Source organism: Osmerus eperlanus, chromosome 25 (genome assembly GCF_963692335.1).
Source record: "Osmerus eperlanus chromosome 25, fOsmEpe2.1, whole genome shotgun sequence".
NCBI classification, from domain to species: domain Eukaryota; kingdom Metazoa; phylum Chordata; class Actinopteri; order Osmeriformes; family Osmeridae; genus Osmerus; species Osmerus eperlanus.
The window spans coordinates 2,540,429-2,559,730 of record NC_085042.1 but is presented as its reverse complement, the minus strand read 5'-3'; the positions used below and the strand labels follow the sequence as shown (position 1 = coordinate 2,559,730).

General features: G+C 42.9%; 1 protein-coding gene across 3 annotated transcripts in view; it reads right to left on the bottom strand.

The window, feature by feature from the left end:
- LOC134011953 (NACHT, LRR and PYD domains-containing protein 12-like) overlaps positions 1-17,086 on the bottom strand; it is a 67,166-nt gene extending 50,080 nt beyond the window's left edge. Inside the window, exons 1-8 of one of the 3 annotated variants that reach the window (XM_062451521.1) lie at positions 16,970-17,086; positions 14,077-14,180; positions 13,837-13,953; positions 11,463-11,517; positions 11,337-11,359; positions 3,074-3,248; positions 1,060-2,833; positions 763-930 (exon numbers count right to left, since the gene is read on the bottom strand). In XM_062451521.1, the coding sequence (XP_062307505.1) occupies positions 763-930; positions 1,060-2,833; positions 3,074-3,233 (2,102 nt within the window). In that variant the 5' untranslated portion in view covers positions 3,234-3,248; positions 11,337-11,359; positions 11,463-11,517; ... (1 more) ...; positions 14,077-14,180; positions 16,970-17,086. Of the gene's footprint in view, positions 1-762; positions 931-1,059; positions 2,834-3,073; positions 3,249-11,322; positions 11,360-11,462; positions 11,518-13,836; positions 13,954-14,076; positions 14,181-16,969 lie in introns of those variants that run through there. The other 2 variants (XM_062451523.1, XM_062451522.1) reach the window with 2 other exon arrangements.
- Positions 17,087-19,302: the final 2,216 nt, after the last annotated feature.

Sequence of the window (19,302 nt, the reverse complement as noted above, 5' to 3'; positions counted from 1 at the left end):
CAAGGAGATTGTGTCCTGTGTCCTGTTTGTGTATCATTAACCATCTCCTCATTTAGAGAGGGAGCTGTGACATAAAAGTACTGTGGGACACTTGGTATGGAGTGAAACTGTCACTGAGCAGTGCTGACCAATCACAGAGGCCGCTATATTGATGGATTCAACATCAGAAGAACCATTTGTTCTAGGGTTAGGGTAAGTTTATATAAGGCAGGGTTTTAGGGTTGTTCTTCACCACTCTCTCGAACGATCTGTAGGTTACATCTGCATGTCTTTCGCTATGACCGGTCCAGAGTACTCTGTTAATTCTTAATTTGTACAAAATAAATAAATGGTATTGAAACCGCCATCTTGACTATTCAGATCTACACAGTGCCACTTGAATTCTTCCATTACAGTTTCCGCCTGTTTTACTGGGATTTTCATGCACAACCATCTCTAGGGTTTACAGAGAATGGTCCAAAAAATAGAAAATATCAGTTGTGTGGTCCAAAATGCCTTGATGTCAGAGGAGAATGGGCAGATTGGTTCAAGATGATAGAAAGGCAACAATAACTCAAATAACCACTCGTTACAACCAAGGTATGCAGAATACCATTGATTACGTATCAAACTACTCCTCACTGATGACAGAAAGCATATCTTATTCTTGACATGATGTTTATACCCAACTTGAGAATAAATTATATTGTCTAAAATCAACCATACGAAGACATTGTGCTATTGTAACCTTGCTATTGACTCATGTAGAACATGAATACATACCTCAGTTTCTCCAGTTTGCAGAGTGGGTTCCCCAGTCCAGCAGAGAGCAGCTTCATGCCTGAATCCCCCAGGTTGTTGTTACTCAAGTCCAGCTCTGTAAGCTCTGAGGAGGGGAGAGCTGAGGCCAGCGCTTCACAGCACCGTTCTGAGAGGTTACAGTCATTCAGCCTGCATGACATAAGGAGAACATGACACATCATCAGAGTCATAGTTTGTACGATAGGATCATACGATAATCAAATATCACATCACAGTATGTCCTAAATTCTATCATTATTAAAATTGTTTTATACATACAGAGCAGTTTTGGAGTCTTTGACCACAGGCAGCAGCCTCAGAAGACCTTCCTCTGATCTGAAGTATATCTTCAGGTCAAACACGTCCATCTTCTCTTCTGAAGTCAGCAACACAAAGAACAGAGCTGACATCTGTGTAGATGAGAGCTCCTCACTGGAGAGACTTCCTGAGCTCAGGTACTGCTGGATCTCCTCCACCAGAGAATGGTCATTCAGTTCATTCAGACAGTGGAACAGATTCATGCATCTCTCTGGAGAAGGATTCTCTCTGATCTTCTTCTTGATGTACTTGACTGTTTCCTCATGGCTCTGTGTGATGCTTCTTGTATGAGTCAGTAGGCCTTGTAAGTCAGACTGATTGGACTCCATTGAGAGGCCCAGGAAGAAGCGGAGGAAAAGGTCCAGGTGTCCATTCCTACTCTGCAAGGCCTTATCCACAGCAGACTTGTAGAGGTGGACGTCAGATGTGTCTGAGGTGGACTGAGACATCAGATTCTCATTGTTGTTGATGAATGAGAGAAACACAAACACAGCAGCCAGAAACTCCTGAAAGCTCAGATGGACAAAGCAGAACACCTTCTCCTTGAAGACTTTACCATCCTGTCTGAAGATCTGTGTGAACACTCCTGAGTACACTGAGGCATCACTGACATCAATGCCACACTCTGTTAGGTCTTTCTCATAGAAGATCAGGTTGCCTTTGTCCAGCTGGTGGAAGGCCAGTTTTCCCAGTGACAGAATGCTCTTAATGCTCTCTTCATCCCAGTGTGGATCTGACTCAGTTTTCCCATGATACTTCACCTTCTTCTGTTTGGTCTGTAACACCAGGAATGCTGTGTACATCTCAGTCAGGGTCTTGGGCATCTTCTCTTTCTTCTCTATTCTCAGCATGTGCTCCAGGACTGTCACACACATTAGGGAGAAGACTGGAATGTGGCACATGATGTAGAGAGTCCTTGATGCCTTGATGTGTGAGATGATTCTCTTGGCCAGGATCTCATCACTGCATCTCTTCATGATGTACTCATCCTTCTGAGCATCATTGAACCCTCGTACCTCTGTCACCAGGTCAACACACTCAGAAGGGATCTGATAGGCTGCTGCAGGTCGAGTGGTGATCCAGATGAGAGCAGAGGGAAGCAGGTTTCCTTTGATCAGGTTGGTCAGCAGCACATCCACTGAGGTGGACTCTGTGACATCACACCAGCTCTTGTTCTTTTTGAAGGCTAAGGGCAGTCGACACTCATCCAGACCGTCAAAGACAAACAGAACGTTGTACTTGTCATAGATGGAGATTCCTGATTGTCTGGTTTCTGAGAAGAAGTGATGGACAAGTTCCATCAGACTGAACTCTTTTCCATCCAACAAATTCAGCTCTCGAAACGGCAGAGGAAAGATGACCTGGATTTTCTGATTGGCTAGTCCCTCAGCCCAGTCCGTGATGAACTTCTGCACAGAGACAGTTTTTCCGATGCCAGCAACTCCTTTTGTCAGAACAATTCTGATAGGTGTATCTCGTCCAGCTAAGGGTTTAAAGATGTTGTTGCATGTGATGGCTGTCTCTGGTCTTGCTGATTTCCTGGATGCTGTCTCAATCTGTCTCACCTCATGTTCTTTATTGACCTCTGCACTGTCACCCTCTGTGATGTAGACGTCTGTGTAGATTTCATTGAGAAGAGTTGGGTTTCCTTGTTGAGCTATGCCCTCAAAGACAGTCTGAAACTTCGTCTTCAGTTTAGATTTGAGTTGACGTGAGAGTCTATGAGAAAGCTCTCCTGAATGACCAAACACAGATGTTATTCTTAACAGGGCTTTAGTTTGCAAGAGAAAGTTACTTAACTGTTCAGAATAGTTTTTCCTATTCTAAATATGATGGCAGACATTGATGGCTTATACATAAACATTGATTTTCCATCATTGCACTTTGCCAGTTGAAAATTACTCTGATTCTCTTAACCTATATTTCATCATAAACCATCAGTCGGTCAACGAAGACTAAATAAGGAGTCTCTTACTTTCCTCCAGAGTGTCAGCCAGCTCCTTCTGGTTCATGTTCCTCAGGACGTGAAGTGTGATCTTCAGAGCTCCCTCTCTGGCACTGCTCTCCTGCTTCTGATATTCAGGGTCCACCACTTCCTGGTCGTCCCTCTGACTCAGACTCAGAATCCTCTTCATCCTCTTCAGCTCTTCCTTCACAAATGTAGCACAGTCCACAGACAAAGCACGGTACCATCACACCTTCTCCTACCCCCGACAAGGAAAGGGTCTTCCCCCTTTGTCCTTCTCCCAGAGGAGAAGCTTCAAAGCTTCTGACCCAGCATGGGGTCAGATACAGAGGCCACACGGCCCACAGTATCAGAACAAAGGATTTACAAGGAATAACTTTCTTAAAGGATTTACAAACATATTCTCAAGGACTACATGGCTCATGGACACTATTTCAATGACAGTAGTTGATGTGTTATAATGTGTGTTTTTCCCATTTACTTAGAACGTTGTTTAATTGAGGTTTGATTATAACTTCCCTTCAAGTATAGTTAAGTCAGCCAATCTGGATATCAAAATGATTGTACCATACTAACAAAACCATTTACGAATGTTGTATTGTTATATTCTGAAGTATAAGCAATACATGGACATTTGAAATAGCTGAACTCTGAAAAGTTATCAGCCACTTCACACCTAGGCAGATCTCAGGACGACGCCCAGGTGGGGGAAAACTGACCAATGAAAGAGGTCACCTTCACGGGGACCCCCCCTTTTCCTTTGGAGTATAAAACCCCCAAACGTACAATCACCCCCGCTTGTTCGTAGGATTAAACTGAAGTGCTAGCTACATTTCTAAACTATTCCTCTCAACCTGCAAATTCACTGAGCGCCCGGAACTTTGGCCAAAGATTCCGTTGTTCTATTTTCGTTGGACGATAACGAAACCATTGACTCTACCTTTCTTCAAACCGACAAAAGTAACTACGATTTGCAATATTTCTTACCTGTGACATATTGGCATGTTGTGATTAAATTGTTGATGTTTGATTGTATTTTACAAATGAGTTAGCTTAACCCTCGCTAAGTCAGTTGCCCTTGCTCGTCCATTGTTACCACAAAGGCCTACCTGCCCCCCTCTACCCCTCTCTCTCTCTCCCTTCCCCCTTTACACGCTCTACACAGCCATTGTGTTGCTCGCCCTCATTTGCATCCAGCCACTGCACTATTCTGACTAACCCATAACTTATCTGGTATTTGTTCATTATAATTACATTCTCCTAAATAAATCATTGTGTATAATATTCGCGTATCACTCACGTTATCTGATCTGCTCTACTTTCATAGAATTCACAACTTTAAGATTAGACTGATTATTACGAAGGCTATTATTTAAATATTATTCAATAAGGTTTCCTCTATCCCTTTAACAATAAGAGGTGGTGCCCCAAGAACTACATACTTTATTATAAATTAAGTATTGCTAATCTTAAACGAGCAAACCCCGCTACATATTGGAGCCCCGTGACAGGCTTTGAAACAGATTGAAATGAGCGATCTATAACGGAGATACATTTTCCGTCTGAAACCCACCCTCCCACCCTTTTGGTTAAATTAACGCTCCGTTGTATTTAACTATTCCCCCAGATAGCTACGGTTTTAAACACTGTTTGAATACTGTGCTGTGTACTCATTGAATTGGCTTTGTCGTGAACAATTGGCTATTTGTGTGTAACTAACTAGCTTCGGAAAAGCTAGACTTGAGCGGAGGTACGCGCGTGCGCAGTGACACTGCGACCCGTCTCATTTCATCTTGTGAAACAAAGGCAGCGCTTCTACATGAAGGCATAAGATCCTTTTTATAGAGTCACAACACTACTATTTTGGTACCATACACGCTTCGGAAAGGTGTATTATAGTAGTGTTGGCCATTTGGGTTGAGTAAATCAACCAAGCAACTGATAAGTTGCCATTGTCTAGTTAGAGGTAGATAACAGACATTGATCAGTCCAAAAGGACTTTGATTTTGAAGGAGACTACGCAGCTCTCTACATTAAGCTATATGCTTCTACCTTGTTAAACAATTGGTAAATTGATTAACTTAGCTTTTCGGAAAAAGCTTCACTTTGTTTTGCATGTAATTCAACATTAATGTAAACACTCAACCTCTAGAATCAGTAAAGTAACAGTAAAATAATTATTGAGACAGGAGAAGCTGCTTATTTAAGGACCTTTATTGTTGCTTAACCGGAAATAGTTACCTTTCGTGAACAAAGACCTGTAATTTGATTTTCATTCCGCGCACTTAAAAGTGGAAGTTGTCAGAATATCGGCGTTGTTGACCATACTGAACTGTAATCCTATTTATCCCTCATCAATATACAACTTTAACAACAATCGCTAAATAATAATTAAACGTAAAGTGTATTATTTTTAGTTTGCCCACTCTATCTGCGATCAGTCCAAAAGGACTTTTGTTTGGAAGTAGCCGAACAACGCAGCCTGTACTGCCACAATATTGTTAAACAATTCCGAAATTGATAAACTAGCTTTTCGAAAAGAAGCTTCACTGTTTCGCATTCAATTCGAGGTGAATGTAAAACCCTTGCCCAATTTAAAGCTACATTATAGATGCAGCAACAATTTAGTTCATTATCTGTTTGATTCTACAAGCTAAACCGGCTAACTTAATGTGCTATAGTATTTAAATACATTGTACTTTCTCAGTCCGGTTTAGGCTAAAACAAATCAACAGCTACTCAATCTAAATTCTCTAATCGTTTATAGATACTATAACAAGATTACTGAAATTAAGATTTAATATAGGCCTAAAAGAATAAATAATTTGTTTGAATCTTTGATCCTGGAAGGTGACTTTAATATTAATTTTAATTTCTGAATATTAATCTCAGTTTTGATTGTTAATCTTTGAATATTAACTTCTGATTTTAACCTTAATATTAATTTGGTAAACAATTTTATTTATTTTCTGAATCTTTGATCCTGGATGGTGACTTTAATATTGATTTTAATTTCTGAATATTAATCTCAGTTTTTGATTGTTAATCTTTGAATATTAACTTCTGATTTTAATTTTAATATTAAGTTGGTAAACAAAAACAAAAAAAGGAAAAGAAAAGTATATATATTGCTGCCAAAAAGAGAACCACTACAAAACTAAAGTGCCTATCAACAATTATCACAATAGCATTGTGTTAATAACTTCCAGTAGCCGAACCAAACATGTCTCACCTCACGGAAGCTGAGAAACTGATTGTCCACCTATCCGAAAAAGAAAACCCAAGATATGTGGAAACGCTGACCGATCTAAATTCCGATATGATCACCAGGAAAACTCAAGAAGTGGTCATAGAAAATGTAGGCCAAATATTGAGCAAATCCCAAATTGTCAAATGCCTATCCAGCCTCGGTCTCAACTATGCTGCACTACTCAGGTTATCAATAACAAAAGTCAACACACAATGGACACAGGCTCTCCAGGATCGAGAGGATGCTCTCAAGGCGGCACAAAGAGAACAAGAGCACAGGAAACGATTGGAACAGGAAACCAGCGACCTGGCTGTTGAACTAGATAGAGCTAAAGCACAGCTAACGGAACAGGAAACACAGCTAATACAACAGGAAATAACCCTCAAAGATGCCCTCAAAGAAAAAGAAAAGGAACAGGACCGACGGGAGCAAATGGCACAAAGAGAACTGGAAAGAGCTAAGACACAACTAATGGAAAAGGAAATAACCCTCAAAGATGCCCTCAAAGAAAAGGAAAAGGAACAGGACCGACGGGAGCTAATGGAACAAGAAACCAGTGACCTGACTGGAGAACTGGACAGAGCTAGACAACAGCTAATGGAACAGAAAACAACCCTCAGGGATGCCCTCAAGGCGAAAGAAACTGAACGAGATATCCGGGAAACACTTCAACAGGAGAACAAGGAACTCGCTACGGAACTGGGAGACCTAAAAGAAGAAATGCAGGGGGTTCAGAAAAGCAAAAAGGACTCAACCGCCCTCATGGAAAACACTATTAAGATGTTGGATGAAGCTAATGAAAAAGTAGCAGACTACGACCACCAAAAAGAAGAATGGCACACTCTCTACACAAAATTCCAACACCTGGACCAAGATCTCTCACACATCACAGCTGACAGGGAGACAATGAAGGAGGAGTTACAGGAAACAAGAAATGAACTGCTATCTACCATTCGTAAGCTGAACAAGGCGAACGCCACAATCCAGTCCACAGAAGACCCCGACACCAACCGAAGGTGGGGAAGAGACGACAGAGAAGTAGATCGGCATTCAAGAAACCAAAACCCAAGACAGCTGCAATCACCTGAAGCACCGCTCCACTCAGAATACGAAACAAGAAGACCATATAGGGATACATCCCCTCCCAGCCAATCTCTGTACCAAGCTGACACGAATCCACGAAGGATGAGGAGAACAGAAGATGTGGAACAGCAGAGCAGAAGACTGTATGACCAGAAAATGGAGCTACAATTCCAACCTGAACGTCGCGGTCAGACCACAGCCCCAAACAGATGGGATGACCATGATGAACCCTCACGTTCAGCCTATCCACAAAATGCATGGGAAATGCATGACCTGCCACCAGCAGTGTCACTAGATCTGCTATTGAAAATTAGCAGGAACATAGAGAAGTTCGATCCAGACAATCCCACTCAGAGCATTGAGATGTATCTAGAACAACTGAACTCTAATCTCGAACGCCTGCCTACAGCTACAGACGCGGACAAGCTGTACCTGTTGAAGAACACCTCTTCCAGCTCAATCAGAGCCCTGCTTGACAGGCAACCTGCTGGAGAACGCCACAGCTATGACATGGCTTGCCGGACCCTCAAGGCTTGGCACTCAGAAAGTAAAGGCTCCTGCTGCACTATCGCCCTGCACACAAAACAAAAGGCCAACGAAAACCCAAAGACATTCTATGAGAGGCTCCGGAAAGCCTATTTCGCAACAGAAAACCAACCCGGAGGAGAAGAAACTCCCATGTTCAAGTCAGTGTTCATCAACAACCTCTCCCAATCCATAAAACCCTTCATGACGACCTTCGCGAACCAGGAAACCATGACGGCTCTGCAGCTGAGGGACATGGCATATAAATCATGGGCGAACAACAATCGATCCCAAGACTCAAATGTCCATGTGGTGGAATCAGACTCACACCTACAACTAGAAGGAAGAGAACTCCAGAGACCCTACGAACCCAGACCCGCCTGCAAGCAACCCTCCTATTATGCACGAGACCACTCAACAAGACCCGAACAATATCAAAACAATTACAACAGACAACCCGACAACAACTATGAATACAAACAACACTCCTATCACGCAAGAAACCACTCAACAAGACCCACACCGTACAAAAACGAACACAACAGCCCTGGACGACATCCGTCAGACCCAGCATGACTAGAAGGCCCCAACACGGAAAACACACCTCAAATGCTCCCCATTGGATGGAAGAAAGGGAACAGGACCCGAAAACACCACAAACCCACAAGAAGACGACCTCCAGAAACAACAACACACAAACAAGCCCCACAGTTACACACATTTCTGGGTGAGCTTTCCAGAAAAGGAAGAGCTAACCGAAGCTATGTCCCCATCACACTTGAAGATGAAGTGCCCTGCGAAGGATTGCTGGACACGGGTGCAGAAATCTGCCTGATTGCACCCACCTTGGCCGCTCAGCTAAAAGGAATAGCCAGGTCAAACAGAAGATGGATTAAAAGTGAAGATAGTGAATTCAACATCACAAGCTTCACCCAAAACAAAGCTCCAGTCACAGAGACGCTGTACTTGAAGCTAACGTTTGGGGAAATGTCCCTAATCCACCCCATCCATGTCTCACCGCTTGAGACCGAAAAGCTGCTGATTGGACACGATCTACTCAACAGACTGGAACCCCTCATTGACTTCAAACGAAACCAAATGTGGACCAACGTCGAGAAGCCCTATCCACTGCCTCACCCTGAAGTCCAAAACACAGTCTTCACAGTGGAAGGGGGGGGGAGATTCCACGTCTGATCCACATCTCTCAGAAGAGGACCGAATCCATGAGCTAGATGGCCGCTCCAGACCGCCCCAGAGCTACGCCACTCACCCATCAAGACACAAGACTCAAACAAAATCAACACAACGCCATGACCGTCGGGTGCCATCAGAAACCCACCTGCGACGAGAAGCATCACAGGTCCAAAAGAAGTCATATGATGCCAACTGGATGAGAGTGCAGAAAGTAGGAAGACCTACTATGGCCACCAAGCATCCCAGAAGAAGCACCCCAGCTGCAACAAGCTGGCAAAACCCCCGGAAGAAACCATCACTACTCGCGGGGACAACAGGCCATGCACAGAGGCCTGGCCTGGCCTTATACCAGCAACCTGACCCTGTCAAACTGCTGACGAAACAAGTGCACAACAGGTGCCTTAGCCAAAATGCCTCAAAGTTCAAGAATGAATGTTCCTTTAAACCAAAAATAATAGGAAAATACTATCATGAGACAAATATGGCTCCACCAATCTATCAAAATTTTTAATCTGTTACCAGAAAACCCAACATGAATGACCTTGAGGTACTGTCAAAATAATAGGCTACAACGCCTCATAACCAAACTACCCTGGTCCCTGACAAATGAGGTTTATGACTCCAGGAAGTCAAAGCCCACTCCCACTCCTATCATTTTATTTTAATCTTTCTCCTTTCTTTCCCTTTCCTTTTTCCTTTTATTTCCTTTCATTTTTAGGCATAAAACCTTAGCCCAGAGAAACTTAGTAATAGGACCCAAGTTAGCCCCATTGATTCCTACATTGTTTAGAGTCCACTCATGCCAATGTGTCCAGTAGAAGTGCTATCGTACTGTCGTGTTTGTCTGTTCTCTGCTCTTCTTACGTGCCAACAGCCCGACGACGTCGAATCATCGGACGTTGCCAGCAGGGGGATATGTAGCACAGTCCACAGACAAAGCACGGTACCATCACACCTTCTCCTACCCCCGACAAGGAAAGGGTCTTCCCCCTTTGTCCTTCTCCCAGAGGAGAAGCTTCAAAGCTTCTGACCCAGCATGGGGTCAGATACAGAGGCCACACGGCCCACAGTATCAGAACAAAGGATTTACAAGGAATAACTTTCTTAAAGGATTTACAAACATATTCTCAAGGACTACATGGCTCATGGACACTATTTCAATGACAGTAGTTGATGTGTTATAATGTGTGTTTTTCCCATTTACTTAGAACGTTGTTTAATTGAGGTTTGATTATAACTTCCCTTCAAGTATAGTTAAGTCAGCCAATCTTGATATCAAAATGATTGTACCATACTAACAAAACCATTTACGAATGTTGTATTGTTATATTCTGAAGTATAAGCAATACATGGACATTTGAAATAGCTGAACTCTGAAAAGTTATCAGCCACTTCACACCTAGGCAGATCTCAGGACGACGCCCAGGTGGGGGAAAACTGACCAATGAAAGAGGTCACCTTCACGGGGACCCCCCCTTTTCCTTTGGAGTATAAAACCCCCAAACGTACAATCACCCCCGCTTGTTCGTAGGATTAAACTGAAGTGCTAGCTACATTTCTAAACTATTCCTCTCAACCTGCAAATTCACTGAGCGCCCGGAACTTTGGCCAAAGATTCCGTTGTTCTATTTTCGTTGGACGATAACGAAACCATTGACTCTACCTTTCTTCAAACCGACAAAAGTAACTACGATTTGCAATATTTCTTACCTGTGACATATTGGCATGTTGTGATTAAATTGTTGATGTTTGATTGTATTTTACAAATGAGTTAGCTTAACCCTCGCTAAGTCAGTTGCCCTTGCTCGTCCATTGTTACCACAAAGGCCTACCTGCCCCCCTCTACCCCTCTCTCTCTCTCCCTTCCCCCTTTACACGCTCTACACAGCCATTGTGTTGCTCGCCCTCATTTGCATCCAGCCACTGCACTATTCTGACTAACCCATAACTTATCTGGTATTTGTTCATTATAATTACATTCTCCTAAATAAATCATTGTGTATAATATTCGCGTATCACTCACGTTATCTGATCTGCTCTACTTTCATAGAATTCACAACTTTAAGATTAGACTGATTATTACGAAGGCTATTATTTAAATATTATTCAATAAGGTTTCCTCTATCCCTTTAACAATAAGAGGTGGTGCCCCAAGAACTACATACTTTATTATAAATTAAGTATTGCTAATCTTAAACGAGCAAACCCCGCTACACAAACCTGATGACAGTCTCCTCAAGCACCTGAAACAGAGAGGGAAGGTATCAGAGGAACCAGGAACTCTATACACAGTAGTACAATCGGATTAAAATGATTGTCTTGTTTGTACTTTAAATGAACACTCACTGTGAATATAGAAGACAAGTCGTCATGGTGACTCTGGTCTGACTTCTGTTGATCTCTGTGGACAAGAGATGACAACACATGAACCACATGGGCTAAATATCTAAGACTAAAATACTGGACTGTCTCCATTCATGCATACACACAGACACACTGTTTAAGAGTGATACAGAGTAAACTATCTTCTATACCACTAGATGGCACTGATTCATTCCTTTCCATGAGGGGGTTTCCTGTTTACTAGCTGTCTGAGTGATCGATAAATTCCTTAAACCATACGTTTGACAAATTAAATGTCACTCCTTTAAATGTTGCAGCTAAAAATGTGTTGGGCATCAGAATCTGTTGAGGTATTTAGGTGCTTTTAGATGCACGTGGACTCTGATCGTTTGTTTCATGGCCAGATGGTTTAGTGTTATTGTCTGATGAATGAAATGCAGGAGACAAGTGATGACTTTAGAGCCTCTCCGTGTTTGAGCCGATCTGCAGATGGTTCAGGCAGGAGGACTCAGTATGACTTTACGAATACTTTATTTCCCACTATACAAAACACGATTGTACATTTGATTTGATTTGGCATTGTGGTTCTGCTCGCATCGGCTCCCTGCCGCATCCAACGAGACACCGTTTCGACCTCCGAGCAGAGAGCAGCGACGCATTCCCCCTGAAACAGGAAACAGAACCAAGGGTGGAGGCCGGGGAGGCGGAGGCAGCAGGAAGACTGAAGTCTATGTCGCACTAGCGATGCATATGCCGGGAACCCCTTATATACCCCGCCCTATTAGGAGGGAGTGCCCTGCGAATAAAATGACGCGTTGCTAGTGGCGCGCTATGTCTCACGTCCTCCTTCATGAACCAGCTCCGCTTGTTTATGTGTATTGTCTAATGTTTGTGTGTTAAAGATGGTTGTTTCTGTGTTCAATTGTTTGTTTGTTAATAAATATGTATGGAGAGACATGTACCATTTTATTACGACTGATTCTGGTTTCCACCAGACATTGAAGAATGACATCAGGGTCCACCTCACACAGGGCTGCATGTTTGCTAGCAGCCTGCTTTAGACACTGCAGCACTCCTCCACCCAGGAGTTTAAGACCTTCTGGTCTCAAGCAGTCTAAGTGGGCTGAGCCCCGCTCGGTCTGTGCTCATACCAGGCCTGGTACCTGCAGGGCTTTGACTCTCATGCTGTCTGTGTGTGTGTGTGTGTGTGTGTGTGTGTGTGTGTGTGTGCGTGTGTGTGTGTGTGTGCGTGTGTCTGTGTGTGTGTGTGTCTGTGTGTCTGTGTGTCTGTGTGTGTGTGTGTGCATGGAGGTTATGACTAGGAGGACCATACATATGTGTGTGTGTGTGTGTGTGTGTGTTTGTGAATGTGTGTGTAGGGAGAGGAAGGTTATGTTTGTCAAACAGTCACTGATCTATCTTTTATTTTATGTTAAGCTATTATACAAAAACTCAGTATCGACATTATACTGTATGTCAAGTATTTTAATATTGAGAGGTTGTAACTATCTAACACACTCACAGGCTCATCCTGGAGGTCCCTCGAGTCTCTACTGAATTAGAGAGAGCAGCTTTGAGTTATTGTTCTGCAAAGATATAGAATGACCAAATGGTAGCCATGCATTATTGTATTTGGTCTGGGGAAGTTGAAGTGTTGTGCAGTCTTTTTTGCCAGTTTGTTGTGGTGGTGTTGTGATTGTGTGTCTGTTAATATCAGTCCAACATTAAAGCAGCACAGTGGACTGGTAGGTTGTGGTCCTGTCTCTCACTGATCAAACACAACAAGGAGGTCAAAGGGCTTGATGTGCCTGATGGTGGTCTAGTGGTTAAACCATTGCTAACTAAAAAGAAGACTTATGGTACACCACTTACACATGTTAATGACATCATGTTAAATAACAGCTAGCTGTCACTGTGTAATTCTACCACATGGTCGGAACATCAGACAGGCTATGAGTTCTAACCTTTGTTCAGTAGAAACGTCACATGATGATCCTGAATCTAGTGATTACATTAGACTTCCAAATATTTATCACCTTAACATTAAAAACCAGTAGAGGTCAGTACATACCCTTCCTCATTAGAAGCTCCTCCTCCATCACTAAAGGTGGGAGGTAGATTCATGGACTTGTCACTCTTCATGGACACACAGCTGGGTACAGGTGAGGCTCGTCTTTGCCGTTTGATCCTGTTAGACACAACCCAAATATTACAGTAACAAAGCTACTTTAGGTAAAGAGATATTCATACATATTCTAAGGAGATGAAATAGGTTGATCATCATAGTACTGGATTAGATTAGCGTCTTTAGATAAGTACAGAGAAAGGTCTCACTTCTCCCAGAGACAATGTTATTGTTAATAGACCATGTTCTCACCTCTGTTTAGTAGTAATGTCTTTGTCTCTGAATGTGATAGGTGCCTCCATAGACCTGTCACTCTTCATGGACACACAGCTGGGTACAGGTGAGGCTGGTCTCTCCTGCTGGATTGGGCTTCAACACAACAGAGACAGACCTTCAGTCTCTCATTTATTCTGACTAATGATGATGTCATAATATCACTGCTGAGCTCTGAGATGGAGAACAGTCATGAACAGTTATGGATTCTCATCTTACCTCTTAGCTTTGGTGTCCATGTCATGTTCCCCAGGGAGACTCATTTTAGAGGCAGGAACCCCCTCCTCTCTCTCCCCAGAGAGACTCATTTTAGAGGCAGGAACCTCCTCCTCTCTCTCCCTAGGGGGACTCATTTTAGGGGCTGTGCCCCCTCCTCTCTCTCAAAGACAGAACTTCCTTTCTCAGGGTTAGATTAGAAGGATTTTGAAGCCAGACCTGAAGAGCTGTAAACAAAAAACCAACCCTATCAGACTGTTACCTCAAGAGAGGAAGCACAACTTACTTTATACCCTTATTTAGAACACACCTCTATGATGTAAACAACTCAGTTAAAACGTATTCAGTACCTCAGTCATTTACCTCATACTGACATAAGACAACAGAAGACAACAGAGAAGACAACAAGCTCCACTCCATCATACTGCACCATCAGCTGTACTGAGCACTACCTCACTTCCTCTTACAACAAGCTCCACTCCATCATACTGCACCATCAGCTGTACTGAGCACTACCTCACTTCCTCTTACAACAAGCTCCACTCCATCACACTGCACCATCAGCTGTACTGAGCACTACCTCACTTCCTCTTACAACAAGCTCCACTCCATCATACTGCACCATCAGCTGTACTGAGCACTACCTCACTTCCTCTTACAACAAGCTCCACTCCATCATACTGCACCATCAGCTGTACTGAGCACTACCTCACTTCCTCTTACAACAAGCTCCACTCCATCATACTGCACCATCAGCTGTACTGAGCACTACCTCACTTCCTCTTACAACAAGCTCCACTCCATCATACTGCACCATCAGCTGTACTGAGCACTACCTCACTTCTTCTTAGAAAACCTTGATGGATCAGTAACCTATGACGTGTGTCTGTGTGGAGGTAAGATTATCTATGTTTATGTAGTTTACAGGATTAGAACAATGTTATTGTAATTACGGTATTTAGAATAACTTGATAAATGACCAACAACAGCATGGCTGGTTGATTAAGTGAAACAATTAACGTTTTTTAGATCATAGTTGGATTTGTTTTCACTTGGTACTGAAGGTCGGCCATAAGACTGAGCAAAATTGTATTTTACTTCCTCTTAGAAAACTCTAGTTAATTACTAAAATGAAGAAACTCTGGAATATAACCTTGTCTGTTAATGTATGTGTACATTGATACTCTGAAATAATATTGTAAAATCACTTACTTTAAAGTCTGCTTTTCAGTCTGAGAATCTGCCTTACAGATTCATATAGTCCTGTGCAAAATATTTAGACTTTCACTTTTACCTGTGCCTCACCCTACTTCTCTAATTTCCTGCCTTATCCGCCTCCTTATATGGACCAATAGGAAACCAAAGTATGTGCTCACCTGCATATATGGACCAATAGGAACCAGAAGGAGGTACACTCCTGTATAAAGAACCAATAGGAAACAGGAGGAGGAGCTAAAAGTTGGTAATGTGAGCATTAGCTGAAAGAGACTATCTACCCACAACGTAGCCCAGACCTCACTGCACCCTTAAAGGTGCAGTGTCCACTTGAACCTGTCCAGAGAATTATGTACAAATAGTCTGCTACACTCCAAAATATATTTTGAGGTTGCACAGATAACATTTCGGGAGCATATGCAACCAAACTGGCTAAAATGTTGAGCCTTTCCATGTGGTCGTTTTATATCAACTATGTATTCATGGAATTGATAGAAAATGGGCCATATTGTGATATGTATCGTTATCGGGATATGAAAGGATCTATATCAGGATATGAGAATATCATATCGCAAGGCTGTACAGTATGGAGTTAGATTAGTTTCATAATTCAAACAAACAAACGTAACAAGATTCACAAATGTATTTCATGATTCACAAATAAATGTAACGCGATTCACAAATGTATTTCGTGATTCACAAATGTAACGCGATTCACAAATAAATGACCCCATGACCTCTCTCTGCCCTGTCTCTGATCACCTGCCCTGCCAGAACCCTCCTCTCTCTGTCCTGTCTCTGATCACCTGTCCTGCCAGAACCCTCCTCTCTCTGTCCTGTCTCTGATCACCTGCCCTGCCAGAACCCTCTCTCTCTGCCCTGTCTCTGATCACCTGCCCTGCCAGAACCCTCCTCTCTCTGCCCTGTCTCTGATCACCTGCCCTGCCAGAACCCTCCTCTCTCTGATCACCTACCCTGCCAGAACCCTCCTCTCTCTGATCACCTGCCCTGCCAGAACCCTCCTCTCTCTGTCCTGTCTCTGATCAGGGTCTCTATCATGCTCAGGATACTCTTGTACTGTGCAAATGAAACCTTCACCAATGCACAGAGGAACATGTGGAACAGGTTTACACGTGGGAGTGTATTGAATGAAGGTTTATGTCATTATGGGTTGTCATGGGCTAGCCATCTCTTTGAACCACAACCAAAAGCTGTTAGCACTAGCTACCCAGTCTATAGAGGACGAAAGCACTCTAAATAGGATATATACATTTGATACGTTCATTCAAACCCTTAATTACACATGTATAGTTTCCTTGTCAACTGTCATAGCCGGTCTCCTTCCCTGGCCACTGTTAACTGATAACACAGTACATCCTCTTCCTGTCAATCATCACAGGTAGGAGGTCCTTAACCACTGACTGGCTGTGTTTCTAACACCTTTTATCTTATGATCACATTTACAGACACACTAGACATGTTTAATGGACATGAAACAATGTTATATTGTACAGCCTAGGATCGATGCTGTCAAACAAACACACCTGTAATTCAAACAGTATTTGAAAGGATAAGACATCAGACCAGGGTTAGGGATGCTAATTTACTTAATCATAACCTATTCTGGACTGACAGTAAATCATCCACTCTCCACCATGTGAATAAACACCATTCTACTGACCTTTATAAAACTCTGGTTTCACCATCAGCCTCCTCTCTGTGCTCCATCTGGTTCTGTGTGTGTCTGACAGTAATGTACACTAACATACAGTACATATTTGAATGTGTAACACCCACATACATACACCCACACACACTTGTGTTTGGACCAGTTGATCCTGTTTGGAGGCTCGTTTTAACTTGTCTGGAACATACTTCTGTAAGAGTGCATGCAAGCCCCAACAAGAGTTGGGGCTTGCATGAACACCAAAGTTGAACACTGAATTGACAATACTCTGTCAACCATATGTGTATAACTATATGAACGGAGGTATGCATGTATGTGTGTGTATGTGTGTATGATTGGAAGGAACAAGCAATGATGAGTATGAACATAATGAATCAAACCTGTTTTGATGTTACATCCTGCATCATAATTAAAGGTATCTATGCTAGCAGGGTGTTGTGTATGTGCTTTGATGCAAGCTATAACCAAATGCTGACACAAACAGAGATAGTAATTGAAGCACTGGGGAAGAGAGGAGAGGATAGAGCAGGAGAGGGGGAGGAGAGGATAGAGGAGGAGGAGGGGAGGAGAGGATAGAGGAGGGGAGGAGAGGATAGAGGAGGAGGAGGGAAGGAGAAACAGGGTTAGCTGCTAACATCGGCTGTCTAGAGTGTGATGCTGCCTGAACAAAGTAGGACGTGGAACCTGAATAGAAGACAACACTGTACTACAGAACAAGATAGGGAGGAGATGGAGGACTAGGTTCTGCAGAGAGAAAGAAAGACAGAGGAAGGGAGAGAGAAGGAAGGGGAGAGACAGAGAGGAAGCCAGAGAAAGAGAGGAAAGAGAGAAATACACAAAGAGACAGAAAGAAGACCAAGAAAGGGATTGAGAAAAGAGGGGAGAGAGAAAGGAAGAGAGAGACAAATAGGAGGGAGGGTTAGGGAATGAGAAAGAAGAGGACAAGATTGTGAATGTGTGATGTAGTTGTTGTGAACTTGTCTTGTCTTGTCTGTAACAGAAGACAGAGCTAGTCTAACCAGTTGAGGTACCAGAGAGGTTGTTTTGTCTGACATAAACTTCTGGGGCAAAGATAACCCAGAGATGGACACATGGTGAGACTGAGGGGGGGTTACACTGTCTCCAGGGCTCCCTTACCCTTTTTTTTTTTTACCCAAACATATTTTATCGGGGGGGGTTTCGATACTTAATGCAAGCGCCGCTACGCACGCTTGCAGTAAGTATCGAAATCCCGAACTAGCATCACATCAAACACAGAATGTGCATGCATTAGCAGGGCAGCTGTGGTGGCGTATACGGGGACCGGTTCTGGTTGGCCGGTCTGGATCAAAGTCCAGGGCCTATTTTTACTCCCAGTCCGTCTCTGCCGCCCCGCAACATTACTGTAAGCCCCCCCCCCCCCCCCCCCCAGCACCCCCCGATAAAATATGTTCCCGCGGCTATGCAAACAGGAGGCCCAGACAAGTGGTTCACCATGCAGCCATGTCTTAATGCTGCCCCCTAGTGGTGCTATACCTGTCCCATTGAAACAACAATGGCCGCGTTTCCCAGATTCGTTACAGTTTTTTACAATCGCTATGACAGTTTTTTCAATACCTACCACACACAATTGGCAAAACTGTTAATTTCATCCTCAAATTCACACATTGTAAACTAAACTCAAACACTAATTGTCATAACACAAAAATACACTAAACATGACACCATGTCTACCAAACACTAACACATTCTCTTTTCACAGGAACATTTAGTCAATCATAGCACAATGTCATAAAAAACACTAACATCAGATGGAATTACAGAAACTGCATTCATTTATGGAGGTATGTGTCAGGTCTCACAGTATATGGATTATAGATTGTGTTTGCAATGCAGTTTCTTTTGAAGCCTCTCTACATTTTTGTTTTGTTGGGTTTTGTAAATGCATGCATTTAGTTTCTTTTGCTGCATAAATTCAGAACAAAAAATGAATGACCCATCTCAGAGTAGCTTTATAGAAAGTATGGTTACTGTATTGAAAAAAAGAAGACAGAAACATAATTGCTGCAGTAAAGGCTTCATTTGCAACAGGACATTACTGCAAGAAATATGCAATATAGCTTCCATTTACAGTATTACCTTAGCTCTGGCCCTTCTCTGAGCGCCACCACACATTCTAACTCCTCTCCCTCTACCTTGTCCCACTCCTCTCTCTTGTCCTGGTACTTGTCTTCCTCTCTCTTGTCCTGGTACTTGTCTTCCTCTCCCTTGTCCTGGTACTTGTCTTCCTCTCCCTTGTCCTGGTACTTGTCTCCCTCTCCCTTGTGCAGGCATTACTGTATTCTTAC